The sequence below is a fragment of the Mixophyes fleayi genome, chromosome 8 (genome assembly GCF_038048845.1).
Source record: "Mixophyes fleayi isolate aMixFle1 chromosome 8, aMixFle1.hap1, whole genome shotgun sequence".
Classification (NCBI taxonomy): Eukaryota; Metazoa; Chordata; class Amphibia; order Anura; family Limnodynastidae; genus Mixophyes; species Mixophyes fleayi.
In genome coordinates, this window is record NC_134409.1 from 138,567,137 (window position 1) to 138,582,824 (window position 15,688).

Sequence of the window (15,688 nt, forward strand, 5' to 3'; positions counted from 1 at the left end):
GGGAACCTATCTCATTTTGTAAAACACCAGGGACAAATTGCAACTATAATTCAGATGAAGGCTCTGTTAATTTCAAAGCTTATGCTTTCAAGTTTATGCTTAGGACACGTAGTGTAGTTCAGTAGTCAGACAGTAGAGGTCAGCAGTGCGTAATGTATCGGAATAGAATCATGCAGTGTGAGTATGAAGACTAAATGGATACTTAAGAATTTGTCTGACTCCAAATCCATGATTACCATTTGTGCTGTGATGTGAGTTTTTTTATTTACACATATACATTGATTTAGTTTTATGCTGCCAATGTGACCGTTTTAGAACATCCATTTTATGTATTGTAATAAATTAAACTAGTTGTAATGTATTATTGCCAAATAAAATATTGGTTTTGAAGTGTCTCTTGTTGGACAACCCAGGTCTAGAGAATAGTGGTAGATTTGGATGTATATTTGTAAGTTACTTGATATAATTACAGCTGCAGAAACATAAGGTATTATCTTTATGTCATTGTATTCAGTCTTCCTCTTATATTTCCTCTGCAGGTACAGATATAAATAAAGCTTTAATTAAGGCAGCAGAAATGCTCAAAGCAGCCGCTAATAATAGTACGTTGCCTGCAGTCAGAACGTCATTAATAATATTCCTATCAGATGGAGATCCAACATCTGGTAAGTTGTTTTTGACGTAAATGTTGTTATTGGAAAGAATAACTGTCGCACTAGAATGAATTCAATAAAGGGATTTACTCCTGATCATCTCCCCTTTGAATTAGCAATAATATCTTTAATCGAAATTCAACTTTGGGAGGTGCAACCATTTAAATTCATGAAGGAAAGAAGAAGAAAAGAAAAGTGTTTATTCTAAAATTGGGCACTGATCCTAATAATATCTAAACATCCTTATGCTCCAATTGTACAGCACATTTATCATACTTTTCGACAATTAGATAAAATTAATAATCTTTATTGATGCATCAAAAATAATAATAATAACAATAATAATAATAATAATAAATAAAATAAATTCAAGTTACCAGCGAAATTTACTAAAATTGTGTATATGTGTGTAGTGTGTTACAATTACACACTGGGAGCCATAAATAGATATATGAAAAGACAGTTTAATATGATGAATCCTCTCATTCAAATATTTCTCATATGAAATGTGACACTCAGTATTTTTAATTTTATTTATTTATTTATTTGGATTATCATAGCGTAAATTACCAAATTGCCTCCCACACAGTGGTCAGTAATATACTGTTCTACGTGATATCTGCTTATACCACTAAGAAGCTCTATGCGATGGACATGAATATAGTGTCCTTCTGAACAAAGTAATATCGATACCCTAACCAAGAAATCTTTTATTTAAAATTAATATTTTGGATAATTATATTATACAAGTTAACCCGTGCATGATACTCATGCATTCTAGTCAAATCAAGCTACTTAAGGTCTTAAAAAGGTTCTTGTCATGCATTTGGACCTAGCCCAGGCCTCCTCAGGGGAAGAGCGTTACTTCCTGACGCAAGCGGCCTTTTTAATGTGTGTTCATGAGGTAAAATTACCTCACGAAAATGAGTTTGACCCCTCAACTCGTAAATTTAGCCTTTACTACCCCTCCCACGGGGGGAAGGGGGGATGATGGAAGTTAACTGACTTGACTATTCTAATTTTTTTGTCAAATAATGTCAGTATACCAAATTTCAGGTCAATTGGATGAGCCCTTTCTGAGAAAATAGTTTTTTCCACACACACACACACACTAACGCACGCCTCTACACATGTGTGTTCATGAGGTAAAATTACCTCACGAAAATGAGTTTGAGCCCTACCAAATTTCAGCCCTTTTTGAATTTTTTTTCCCCACACACACTAAGAATTTAGTAGGTCAGTGTATAACTCCGCCTAGCACACACAAACAGACAGATGCCACTAAGCATTTATATATTAGATTGATACTATAATTAAAATATAATTACTCAAACTATTTTAATTTCCTTTTACACTAAGCCCTGACTGAATCTAATGCACATTCTTAATATATTATATATAAATGTGATCACTTATTTTCTATAGATATTAATAAATAAAAACATTAAGAACACTGAGTATCACATTTGATATGAGCAATCAGAGGATTCATCATATTAAATGCTCTTTTCATATATCCATTTATGGCTCTCAGTGTGTAATTGTAACACACTACACACATATACACAATTTTAGTACATTTTGCTGGTGACTTGATTTTATTATTATTATTTTTTTATGTATCAATAAAGATTATTAATTTTAACTAATTATCGAAACTATGGGAAATGTGCTGCAGAATTGGACCATAATATTATTTAGATAATATTAAGATCGGTGCACCATTTTAGAATAAACACTTTTCTTTTCTTCTTCTTTCCTTCATAAATGTTGTTATTGTAAACTGCGACAATGCTTAAAGGATAATGCAATCGGCAGCATGGCGGCACAGTGGTGTTTGTGTGGTAGGTTAATTGGCTTCTGACATTGATTGCTCCATTGAAGCAAGGAGTAATGAGAATGAATAAAATATTCTGTAAATAATATAATATAATATAATGTAATATAATGTAATATATAATATAATGTGAAGCGATGCATAATCTATAAGCTCTATAAAAAAAATATTAATAATAATTATAATAGCTCTACTGTACTATCTGGAGAGCTCAGTTGTGTGGTCCAGGGTAACAGGAAAAAGCAATGTTGCCTGATGGTATAAATACATGCCTGAAAACAAAACTTTAAAGTCATATGAAGGTGAAAAGTCCCTTTAATCAATTATGTTGATATTTCTTCCACAGTGTGTCACTAAAGACTTTGCTATTTGTTCAGTCCAGCGATTTCAGGTAATAATAAACGAGAGATAACAAGTGTTTCACATTGCGCTGACTGCTTTAAATTATGTAGGTACAGTGTAGGGCACATACCAGCTCTACACGTGATTTGCTGGGGTGATCGGACTGCCCACAGAAATTTAGTGACACATGGACAACTGGGACATAGAGCACCTCTTACCCTCACTATTATTTTACAGGTATTACTGACCACAACCAAATAATACGCAACGTGAAAGAATCTCTTGGCGGACTGGCTACTTTATACTGCCTGGGTTTTGGTAACGATGTTGATTATAACCTTTTGGAGAAACTGGCCCTAGAGAATGGGGGATTGGCTCGTCGCATCTATGAGGACTCAGACTCTGCATTACAGTTACAGGTAGCAGTTGGTGCCATAAATTCACTCCTGCCCATGCCAAGTTTATTATTCCAATACACAGAGTTTACATAACTTGTGTGTATGTGTACTCCTGTGTCCATTATTCCCATGAGTATAACCTAAGATGAACACAATAATGCTTTTCCAGCCTGCTTCCCTTTACACAGATAATGATGTAAAACAGAATGTAATCATTTTATTCATGAATTAGTGTTTTGAAATGTCAAATCCAAAGTATGCTACCAATGGATCGAAACCAGTCCATACACAAACAGAGGAACTTTCATGGCCGAGGAACAGAAACTCACAACACAGGATCTTGATTGTAATAAGAAGCTGTTCTGTTTATTCAAATAAAAGTTACACTTCTTTATAGCACTCTGAAACTATTTATATATCTAAAATAATTAGAGCTATAAATCTGTCATTATATGTTTTTAGCCTTGCAGAGTAAATTTCGAGAGGCTTACATTGTTACATTGTTAATCTAAAATAAACTACTGCTGCTGGCGCCTCTCAAATCTTCTACTTTTAAACATTTATTTGAAGCTATCTTAAAGACACAATACACAATATTAAATGACTTCTATATTCTAATTTCTCAAAATATATGTGTTTGGATCGTAGATTTCCATAATTGTTTCCATGGACCAGTAAACATTTGTAGATTGTAAGCTCTCACAATATATCTTGTTTGTGCATGATCTGTTATCCTCATTGTCCCTGTCATTTCCTAGCCTATTTTTTTCTGTGTGTTATGTACTGTGTTCTGTTAATTACATCCATCCATTGTATTACAATGCTCAACTGTATCTATGTTTATTGCCTTCATATTTGTCATATACAGTATATGTGATTATGTCAGGCGCTACGGAATCCGTGGCGACATATAAATAAATGTTGATGATGATTTGTAAGCACCAGGAGAATGTTCGGATACTATCATCACGGCCTGTCGGATGAGTTGCAGTGTGGCACTGTATGTTATATTGCATGAAGGGTACTTTATTCCATATGTATGGTGCGTAAAACAATTTGTGCAGAATTTACAGATGAAAATTTCTTCTGCCAAATACTCCCCTTTTACCTTTCAGGGCTTCTATAACGAAGTGGCATACCCAATGCTTTTGGACATTAACCTCCAATATTTGGATAATTCGGTGGAGGCTCTGACCCAGAGCAGCTTCAGACATTATTACCAGGGCTCTGAAATAATCGTTGCTGGGCGTATAGCCAGTGCTAATTTGGTGACTCTTAAAGCGCAAGTCACTGGACAAGGGGTGAGTGTTTGGTTTTCAGTTGTTGTATCATTTAAAGAGTTTTATGCAGTGATGCAGTGTGAGGTATGAAATTTACATATATACCCACGGCTGGTGAGCCATTGGTGGTCAAGCACTGGCTTACATAACAACCTCTCAAGTGTATTTGGCACTTTATGGAGAACAACTCTTTTTGCAGAATGTTGTTGGCATTTATGCAAAGACAAACTGGGATCGTTAATATGCAAAATTGCGTACTATTGCGCTGGCCCAGACATTAGGGTACAAAGGTGTGAAGATAGGTCAGAGCCCTTTCTACTTTCCGACTTAGACTCCACCTTATTAAATTGAACATTTTCTTATTTTTTATTTGCAATAAACGTTTTTAAGATATTATATACAATGGGAATGTAGGAGAACAAGATAACTGTGTCTATTACAAATGGCATATTTCTGGAGTTTGTAATATTAAATACATTATTTAACCTGAGCTATACATCTATACTTGTCTACTCTCCCAGTTTGTCCAGGAGACTCCGGAATTTCAATAGGTCATCCTCCCGCATCCTGCCCATTCCCTAGTGAAGTAGGCAGGATGGGGGCCTCAATGACGCGTTTTGCAGTAAATTACGTTATGTGAAATTGCAGGATGAAAATGCAGCCAAGCCTTTCGCTCACTTGCTATTTGACCTTCCCACCTATACAGGGTCAGAGGCATCTTGTGCACATATAGCACCTTAATGATTACAAAAGTTAACGCCCCATCCACTCACAACTATCATTTATTCCCCACATGGACTCTATATCTAAATCATGTTACATACATCTAAAGAGCATTTCCAGAATACGCACTTATCTCACACAAGACACTGCAAAAACCTTAATTCATGCTCTCATCATCTCCCGCATCGACTATTGCAATTCCCTCCTTACTGGTCTTCCCAAAGTCAGACTTGAACCCCTACAATCTATTTTGCTCGAAACGGGTAGATTGATTTTCCTTACAAACCGTTCTTTCTCTGCTGAGTCACTCTGTCAGTCTCTACATTGGTTGCCTGTATTTCAACGAATCCAATATAAAACTCTTCGACTAACATACAAGGCCGTCAACAAAATTGCACTGATTGCTTCTCACTTATCTAAAAATATCTCCCAACGTGACACCTCCGTTCTGCACAAGATCTGCGTCTCCCTTCCACTCTCATCACATCCTCCCATTCCCGGTTACAGGACTTTTTTCGGGCTGCACCCACTTTGTGGAATTTCCTCCCTCGCACAGTAAGACTTTCCTCTAGTCTCCAAACCTTCAAGCGTTCTCTGAAAACTCACCTCTTCAGGCAAGCTTATGATATTCCTCAACCACCATCTTAATCTCCCTAGGTTACCCTATTACCACCCTCTACACAGCTAACACAAGACAACAACACTCTGACCAACACTGCTGTGTGTCTGATCACACAGCCCACTCAGTACTTTTACCTTTGCATTCTAGCTTGTCCAGTGTGCAATATGATGTAGCACGTGCCCTTGTGTTTCTAACTCCCATTGTCCCATAGATTTTTCTTGCGAGCAGGGTTCTCTTACCTCTCTGCCTGTATGTATTACCCAGTATTGTTTTATTAATGTTTGTTCCCAATTTTAAAGTGCTACGGAATTTGCTGGTGCTATATAAATAAATGTTGATGATGATCCACACTGGGATTGTCAGTATTATTACACATTTTAAGTAGTTATTAATAATTACCTTAACTAAATTATTTTCATTAGGTGGATGCGCCGTTCTCAAAGAAAGTGAGAACTCGCATACAGGAAAAGGACGAGGCGGCCGGAGAGCAAAGTTATATCTTTGGAGACTTTACGGAGAGACTGTGGGCTTACCTGACCATAGAGCAGCTGCTGACACAACAGTGAGTATTGTACAGTGGTCATTTAATCGCACTGATCTGATTTTCTATATATTTTTTATTTGTATTTGCTTAGAAAAAATATTAGTGGATGACTGTGTAATATTCCCATTGCAGGGTTTTTCTAGCTTCTATAAAGGTTTTACTAAAGGTGCAGAGAGTCTGCTGACCAATTAAGTTACTTTTAATAACAGGGTTGGGCCCAGAAAGACTTAAGATACTGATCAATATTTCATTGGGATATATTTTACATGTTGATGATCACAGTATCTGACCAAGTTTACATTATGTAGTCTGGACCCAATTTGTCCTGTAGGATACAGCCATGGGTTACCCTGCTTACTAAGTTTGGATGTCCTACAAAGGCATTGTTATCTCTCTCCTAAACCCCTTCTCTCCTCTCAAATCCTTCATCTCAATCCTAACTATTTGTGATACTCTTCACACAATACATCATCATAGAAGGTGTGGTGGGGATGATGGGGGCTTCATATTTCGCATTTCGTAGTTAGGTAAGAAAATGGAAAAAAATAAATAAATAACTCATACATCTTTTTCTGTCCCTGGATGACACCAAGACCACAATCCATGCTCTTGTCATCTCCTGCTTTAATTGTTCCAATCTTCTCCTCTCTTGCTTGCTTGACAAATGTTTGTCCCCCTTGAAATCTGCGCTGAATGCGGAATCGCTGCAAATCTTCCTCTCCTGACGTTCCTCTTCCACTATACATCTTTGCAAAACCCTGCATTGGCTCCTCATTCCCTCCAGAGTACAATTCTAGTTGATTAACCTCGTTTATAAAGCCCTCTTTAAGACCTCCCACTCTTACATCTCCGACCTTACTCACCCGCTACTTTCTGTCAATGATCTTCGCCTCTCCTCCACCTATCACCAATTCATACTCCCGCCTTTAGGACATTTCCAGCGCTGCTCTCCACATTTGAAACGTCCTGCCCCGCTCAATCAGACTAGCCCCCAATTTAGAATCTTTCAAACACTCCAAAACTCACCTTTTCACACTTGCCTACCTAGCTCCATCTTAAGACAATTCCCTCCACACTCTTCCTGCCCTTTTGACTCCACCTCATTCGTCTTGGTTTACTACCCTAATTCTCTTAATGTTACCTCACGCGTTTCACCCTCTCTACCTCGTATCTCCTAATCCTCTCTGTAATGTTCCCTTGGTTCTGGTTGTGTCTTCTTATGTAGTTGCTTTCTCTATAGTCTCTTGTATTGATTTTTACTGATATAAATAAATTAACATAATGATGATGAACCCAGGCAAGCTAGTCCTGCAAGTTCCTGGATAGCTTTGTGAACTTAGCATTAAAATCACAGCAAAAACATTATCTGTATTGTTTGGGAAAACCTTAAGTATTAGGGTGAACCAGAATCTTTCTAGCAAAAAAAATATTAGTATTTCTCTGAATTCTGCACTAAATCCTGGATCCAGTTTATCCCTATTGCAAAGTAACTACAACAAAAAAAAATCATTACATTAGTCCAGTGTAATTATATAAAAATACATATTTGTAATAATCTTATTCTACAGGGTCAACAGAGTAGAAATTACTTTTCTAACCCTGTGTTCTGGTTTTGGATGTGGCTTTGGTTCTAAACATGCGCTCGTGTTATAGTTTTGTAACAGGTTTTGTCAAAAAATCGTGATAGGTTTTGGTTTTGGATCTGGACTTAATAAAAAACTGTGCAAAATAGGTAACATAATGTCACTTTGAGCTGTTTTTGCTCCTATATTACTATTTATAGCATTAAGATTCTTTTTCAGTCATTTCCAGGCTATTTTCTAATGATCCCTTCACAACTGTCCCAGTTTTCAACAATTTTGGCCGAAGTCTGCACTTGGAATTTTGTAATCTTGCCCTCATTGCATTTGCTTTCTCCCATCCAATTCCAAAATTAATTGACCAGTCTATACAGTGCACTACCTCCATCACTTAGTGTAAATTGTCAGCCATCATATCTCCATCTCTACATGAGCTCTTTCCCAGGGCCAAAATCTGTCCTCTTAATTTCTCAGAATGTGGACTTCAATTGCATTATTTAGACAGGTTTTGGGCACCAGGTCTGCAACAATGTGAGTATTGTGCATACTTACATGTAAGGGAAGAGCAACTGTTGGCCTATCTTAACTGTCTGTTTTACATATTTCTTACACTTCACCAATAGAACATAAAAATTTTATTTATATACTTTCCATATTTAGGTACATAGTTTTTGGGGACCACCTCCGCTGTAAGACTTGAGCAGTCCCCTTCACCCCAGGGTTTGATGAAGCTTTCCCCGGGGTACTGGTTCTTCAGCCCTCCCCATAAATATATACGAGTTCCATGGTTTAATTTGGCAGGACAGCATTACGGTACAGAGCATATAAGTAAAACAAGGTTAGGAAAGCCCTGCTCTTGGCTACCTATGAATACTCTGGCCATCAAAAATGTATTGTGTGCACAGTCTTTGAAGTTTTTTAATATGGGTGCAGGCCACCTTCGTCTCTCAGCATCATCAATTATTTATATAGTGACAGCAAATTACGTAGCTCTTTACAATTAGGTATCTTATATCTATATTTCTCTAAATGTCTACAGATTTTCTCTGTCCATCTAATGACCTCTGATTGTTACTTTCATTTTACTCTCTGTGATGCATGTTGTGTAATGTACCTAATTTGGTGTATGCGTAGCGTTTCAACATTTTTATCTCTAGCACCTTGCACTGAAGTTTTTTTTGCTTTTTATTTTAACCAATGGGCTTGCTACAGTTATATGTACAAATATATATATATTATAAGCAAATAAGAGATATATCTGGTGCTGATCACCACAGCGTAACCACTTTAAAATAATAAAATGGAGTATGTATATATATACAATGTATAACAAATAATATCAGTCCCGTATCCACAGTACATAAAAAAATCACTTGACTCCTGTAAGAGTGGCAGCCTCAATAGCCTGACGCCAGATGGTTAATCCGGACGGAATGGAATTGCTGCAATAGAAGAACAAGCAGGGCGCCTGTCAGTGATATATCAAATATACAACGTGGAATAGAGCAATAACATGCGTACCGTGAGGTAAACAACGATGGGTCTTTTTAGAAGATAATGGAGTAGTCTTTGCTGTACTTGTAGTCCTCCAGATCTCCACCAATCAGTACAAAAATGCGGAAAAAGCAAACATAGTGTAACTCTGTAGTATTCTCAATAAGGGCAATATCACCAAAAACCCACAATCCTATGGGGTGTGTGGGATTGGTATCCCAAGATTGCCAATTAAATGACACCCATATAAGTGCAAAAGAAAAAACGTCTAAATCTGCGTACCAGATATATGGAATGTCCCACTTCTGGAGAATATTAAAACATGAGCAACACCAATGATTTCACAGTCACAACCTCATCCAGATGGCGAAAATGCATAAGATTAAAAAAAGGAAGATATTTTGGTATGCATATAAAAATTTTAATAAAATGTAATAAAAGCACTCACATGAGGTACTGGAAAACACACTGGATACAGCTCAACACGTTTCGTCTTGCACAACTCAAGACTTCATCAGGAGCATAAGATATACATGTACACCATATTGAAGCTATTTATAACACAGCCACGCTAATTAGCACATGCGCGGTGACCGCCACTCATCGCGCATGCGCAGACCATAGAAATAGCTTTATTACTAAAATAAAGAACAAACAGACAAACACGGAAGTGATCCTCTGACTACGTAAATGATCAATTGAATAAAATGAAATGGGGAAGGTCCCCCAAGTTGTATAACTACCTTTTTTAGTATTATGCGAACCCACGCCATCCCACGTTGTCTACAACAGAACCACACCAGAACAGCGCAAATCCGCCAGCGCGCATGTGCCAAAGGTCAAAATAACTTTATTGATATAGTTATACAAAAAAACACTAACATAAAACATAAACAGATGGATAAATATAATGAATAAAATATATAATTCAATGTCATTATTAGACCACAATTACTTTAGATCCTACCTATTATAATTATAACCTATTATGTGGGATGCATTTTTGCCATCTGGATGAGGTTGTGACTGTGAAGTCATTGGTGTTGCTCATGTTTTAATATTCTCCAGAAGTGGGACATTCCATGATATCTGGTACGCAGATTTAGACGTTTTTTCTTTTGCACTTATATGGGTGTCATTTAATTGGCAATCTTGGGATACCAATCCCACACACCCCATAGGATTGTGGGTTTTTGGTGATATTGCCCTTATTAAGAATACTACAGAGTTACACTATGTTTGCTTTTTCCGCATTTTTGTACTGATTGGTGGAGATCTGGAGGACTACAAGTACAGCAAAGACTACTCCATTATCTTCTAAAAAGACCCATCGTTGTTTACCTCACGGTACGCATGTTATTGCTCTATTCCACGTTGTATATTTGATATATCACTGAGAGGCGCCCTGCTTGTCCTTCTGTTGCAGCAAATATATATATATATATATATATATATATATATATATATCATCATCATCATCATTTATTTATATAGCGCCACTAATTCTGCAGCGCTCTACAGAGAACTCACTCACATCAGTCCCTGCCCCATTGGGGTTTACAGTCTAAATTCCCTAACACATACACACACACACACACACACACTAGGGTCAATTTGTTAGCAGCCAATTAACCTACCAGTATGTTTTAGGAGTGTGGGAGGAAACCTTTTACAAAGAAAAATCCTGGAAATGATGTTTTGCCTCGTATTAAGAACCGAATTTGGTGCTCAAAACCGAGCCATGACTTGTTTTCACTCGGATCCCCAACGTCGGATCTTGTCGGATTTCACAAAATCCGAACCGCACATCTCTAGTAGGAATATTAAATTCATCAGGCAATGATGAGTCTGTAGAATTGACCATAGACATTCAGTAATATTCTATATCTCTCCTGCAGAATATCAGTGGAGGGTGAAGAAAAACACCGGATCACAGAGAAAGCCCTAAATCTATCCCTGAAGTATAACTTTGTGACGCCATTAACCTCAATGGTTGTTACACCACCTGAGGAAGATGATAAAAATAAGCAACTTGTGGCCAATAAACCGCGTGAAGGCGGTAAGTCTGCGCTCTTCTGTCATGTGAATAGTATTGGTTAAAGGGTCACATGGTGCAAACACTTCAATGATCTGTAACTTAACAGCAACCAAACTGATATTTGGTACTAATAGTGTAAGTTGCACAAGACTGATTACGTCAATGATTTGTAGAATGAGCACAATTCAGGGATGTGCCGGTGTTTAGACCACACGTGGCATCTGTAACAGACCAACGTTCTACTCTAAATCGCAGTGTTAAAATAAAGCTGTCCAGTATTTGTGTGCTACATGCAGGGTCAGACACAGCCAAACATTGTAAATTATTTCTCTGTATGTGAATGTTACGATTCGAGATGGGCTAAATAATCCACCATGTTTTGCCATTTTTATTTTGGTTGTTTTGGGCTTATTGAAACAATTGGTAGAACAATAAAAGTGTCGGTACAGTGGGCAATCTGACCAGTTTTTAAATGATCTAATTGGCTGACAAAACTGTAACATGTGAATATATTTACTGATATTATTTGATTAATGGAATATATCGATGATGTTTCCATACAATAAACTCAATATAAAAACAGTAAAAAATTTAAAACAATTTACATTATAAACAGCAACTAAAAAAATCTGAAAACATATCTGGAAACGGCCTCTTGTGCTGAACAAGGGCTAAATGATTTGCTTGTTGATTAGGAGTATTGGTTAAATATAACAAAACTGTTAATGTATATCCTCAGGAAGGTCCATATTAAAAATAACACACTTATGGTTCTTTGTTTTATATTTCTTTGCAGATCACAAAGATTCCCACTTAATTGGTATGTTTCATATTAACGTTCTGTAAAATATGCTTATTGTAGACCTATGTTACATTATAACTTGCACAAACCAATGTGCATTCCTTATCCCGAGGTTCGTCCTTTTCAGGGGCCACAGATGTGGCAATCATCTGAAAATGACCAAACTTAGCACATTTATAAATAGCAGGTGGCCACTTGATTTCTTATAATGCAAATGTAATATCTATTTATTGATTACCTGGCCATCGAACCCATGGACAGTGAGGTTAACCACTGTGCCACCGTGCTGCCAATATAGAGTTCGTGGTATGTAACTGAAGAACAGAAATATTTGTTTCTATTTTTACAATATCTATATCGTAAAGATGCAAACATCCACTAGAAACAAATACTGATTATAGTTGTGCATTGCTAGGCTTCCTGATGAAGCTCTTTGGATCTAATATCTCATATAATTTGACAATAAGGCTAGCAACACAAGCACACTTTGAGAACCCATTTGGTTTAGCTCCCTGTAATCTCTTCTTCATGTCTTTAGTGATTAAAAGTGAAGGTTGCATATATTTACATTCTATTAATTGTGACTCTCAATATTCATCAATCATTCTGCAAGTCTTTTCTCATTAATATTGTTATACATATATATTTAAAATTAGGCTTTGAATCATGAAGCCTTTTTGCGGTGCACACTCATCGTACTCAATGTAAGGCTATCGAAAGACACTGCAGGAGGCCGCTCTTAGCAGAAATAACTAAATGGCGAAATAGGAACTGGGTATACATGGCAAACATCACAAACTCTATCACTCTATGTAAATGATGTGATTACAGATGGGACACATAATCCAGCAGGTTTTGTAACAGGATTTTAAAGTTAAAGGCGATATCTAGAATACAGAGGGAGGTGCGCCATAGGACTGGAAAACTGACATTGAAAAATACTAGCCAGCATAAATAGTGCAGAATTTGTATTACTATAAATAAATTCTATTTATTAAAACATCAATTGACAAAAATGCAGACAATAACAGATATTAAAAAAGATTTTTTTCTTCTCCGGTGATTATAATCACAACATTGTGCTCAAAATATCTCTTTACAAGTATTTATTCTGTTAGAACAAGGACTAAATGGATGCAAGTTGATCGGGGCATATTGGTTAAAAATAACTAATTAGCGATCTAGGCTGTGGACAATTCATACCCTCATGAAGATTCATATTAAAAATAACACACTTATTGGTTCTGTATTTTATATGTATTTGCAGATCACCATCCAGTTGGTCACGGTATGTATCCTATTAATGTTCAGTAAAATATGACTATTGTTGACCTATGTTACGCTATAACTGCACTCCTTGGCCAACAACATTTCTGTCCTGGGTTTCGGCCTTGTTTGGGGGGGGCGGGGGGGGCCACAAACTTGCTGATTATCTGACATTTTTGTTGAAAACAACCAAACTTTGCGCATTTATAATTACCTTTAGCCAGGTAAAGGTATCGAAAAAATTGTACCAGTCCTCCCTCCTCTCTTAGGCAGATGACCACTTCATTTGGAATTTTGAGATCATTATAAATGCAGTGTCTATTTATGTATTTATATATTGCTTGTTTAATGCAAGGATACGTTCAATACATAGGTGGAATAAAAATGTCACAAAAGAACGCACATAATTAAATAAAAACTATAAAATTAATGTCACCTGTTAATAATAGTCCTTAATGACTAAACATTAAAAAATATAAAAAGGTTTGAGTTTCCCGCCTCCATGAAATACAGTTATTAGGATGTAATTAATGTCTACTGTACATAACATTTTTACAGTTGCTCCTGATTGCAAACACATGTTGTAGCTGTATACATAGTAGACTAGGTCTGTAGCTGGTGCAAGTGATACGACTGCAAATCTTGTACCTTAGAGATGCCCAAAGCTTGAAGTGAATGCTGCTCCTGCTTGGCACGCCTTTGCTTTACATTGAGTACATGCATCCGCCCACTCCTTTGCGCTCGAAGATGAATTGAATGTTGCTCTGGGAAAGTTTAGAGTTTTGGTTGCATCTTTGGTAAGAAAAGGGAGTATTCTGGTAATATTCCCAAGTTGTAGGTGACAAGTCTGCGAGATAGACTGTATGTGAGGAATAAAATAGAAGATGGAGGGACGGGTGACCACAAGTTATCACTAAGCCCCTGGAGAACGGATTATGCCCCCCGTAATATAGCACTATTTATAATATGTGGTAATTGTGAATGCGTATATTTTCTTAATGGGTGTGTAGCTTTTGTATTTCTTCAATATTACTGAGGAAATGGCACCAAATAAAATAAAACTAAACTAAATACAATAGTAAGCGCTAAACGTAAGTAATGTGCTATTCTGCAGAATGTGGTTATTAATGGTGACAGATATGATGAAAAATACAACTGTTGTTGAATTCTGTTTTTTACTGCATTTCTACTTATTCATTTTATTTTATTACTTAATTTATAGATGTATTGGATTATGATGAGGGTAAGTGTTTCTTTATATTACAGCTAAATGTCAGAAAATATTGGAAGGGCTCACAAGAGACTTTGAATTGAATTCTAGAGACTTTGTTATCTCGTCTATTGGACATTATCTTGTACCACCATTATGTCACCTGCCCCCTCTGACCTACAGATGGTACAGTCCTCTTGTAGCTCACTGGGATAGTCTGGTACGTCCAATGACAACCCATGCATGCAACTGGTGAACAGAAAATACGAATGGAAACTGCGCACGGTGCTTTGCGAGGCGCAAATTTTGAGCCACATATTCAAATTGCCCATTGTACGGCAAACATATTCATTCGTGAACATGAAAGTGGCTCAAAGAGTTTCAAGCATCTTTATTGAGGACTGTTTTAAAATTGAAATTATTATTTTTTTTTTGGTTGGATTTACTCATTGTATATTATAATATTATTACTACATATATTTATGTACAGTATATGAATAAAAAAAGCTAATTGTTATTGACAAGCTATTTCTGGCAAAAAAAACTCCAGTTAAAATATTTTGTTTGCAATTCATGACCAATCATTCCTCTATAAGACACGGTCCTTATTGGTAGATATTTGGCAGAGGAAAGTGAAATATTTGAAAACTGTTCCGCATTTGGGCACAGATGTTTGCATGCTTCACCCTGGGAGTTTGGCTTTAGCTGTACCCCACGGAACTCCCCTGCTTTTGTTTTGCCTGGAGTGTAAGAGATACCACAGAATATAATAAATGTACAGCTTTATTGTCCCTGCATTACATATAGAATATAAAGTGTGTGGAATGCAGAACAGATACAGTGTAGAATGGAACGGAACTCGAACATTGTATCTTCGGAACATTGTATCTTCGGAACAT

At 36.6% G+C, this 15,688-nt stretch overlaps 1 protein-coding gene across 2 annotated transcripts in view; it reads left to right on the top strand.

The window, feature by feature from the left end:
- The window catches only part of LOC142099859 (inter-alpha-trypsin inhibitor heavy chain H3-like), a 52,040-nt gene that overhangs the window by 15,485 nt on the left and 20,867 nt on the right, over nucleotides 1-15,688 (top strand). For both annotated transcript variants that reach the window (XM_075183775.1, XM_075183773.1), the window contains exons 9-16: nucleotides 540-665; nucleotides 3,070-3,251; nucleotides 4,346-4,531; nucleotides 6,278-6,417; nucleotides 11,372-11,532; nucleotides 12,308-12,331; nucleotides 13,581-13,601; nucleotides 14,802-14,822. In XM_075183775.1, the coding sequence (XP_075039876.1) occupies nucleotides 540-665; nucleotides 3,070-3,251; nucleotides 4,346-4,531; nucleotides 6,278-6,417; nucleotides 11,372-11,532; nucleotides 12,308-12,331; nucleotides 13,581-13,601; nucleotides 14,802-14,822 (861 nt within the window). The remainder of the gene's footprint in view (nucleotides 1-539; nucleotides 666-3,069; nucleotides 3,252-4,345; nucleotides 4,532-6,277; nucleotides 6,418-11,371; nucleotides 11,533-12,307; nucleotides 12,332-13,580; nucleotides 13,602-14,801; nucleotides 14,823-15,688) is intronic.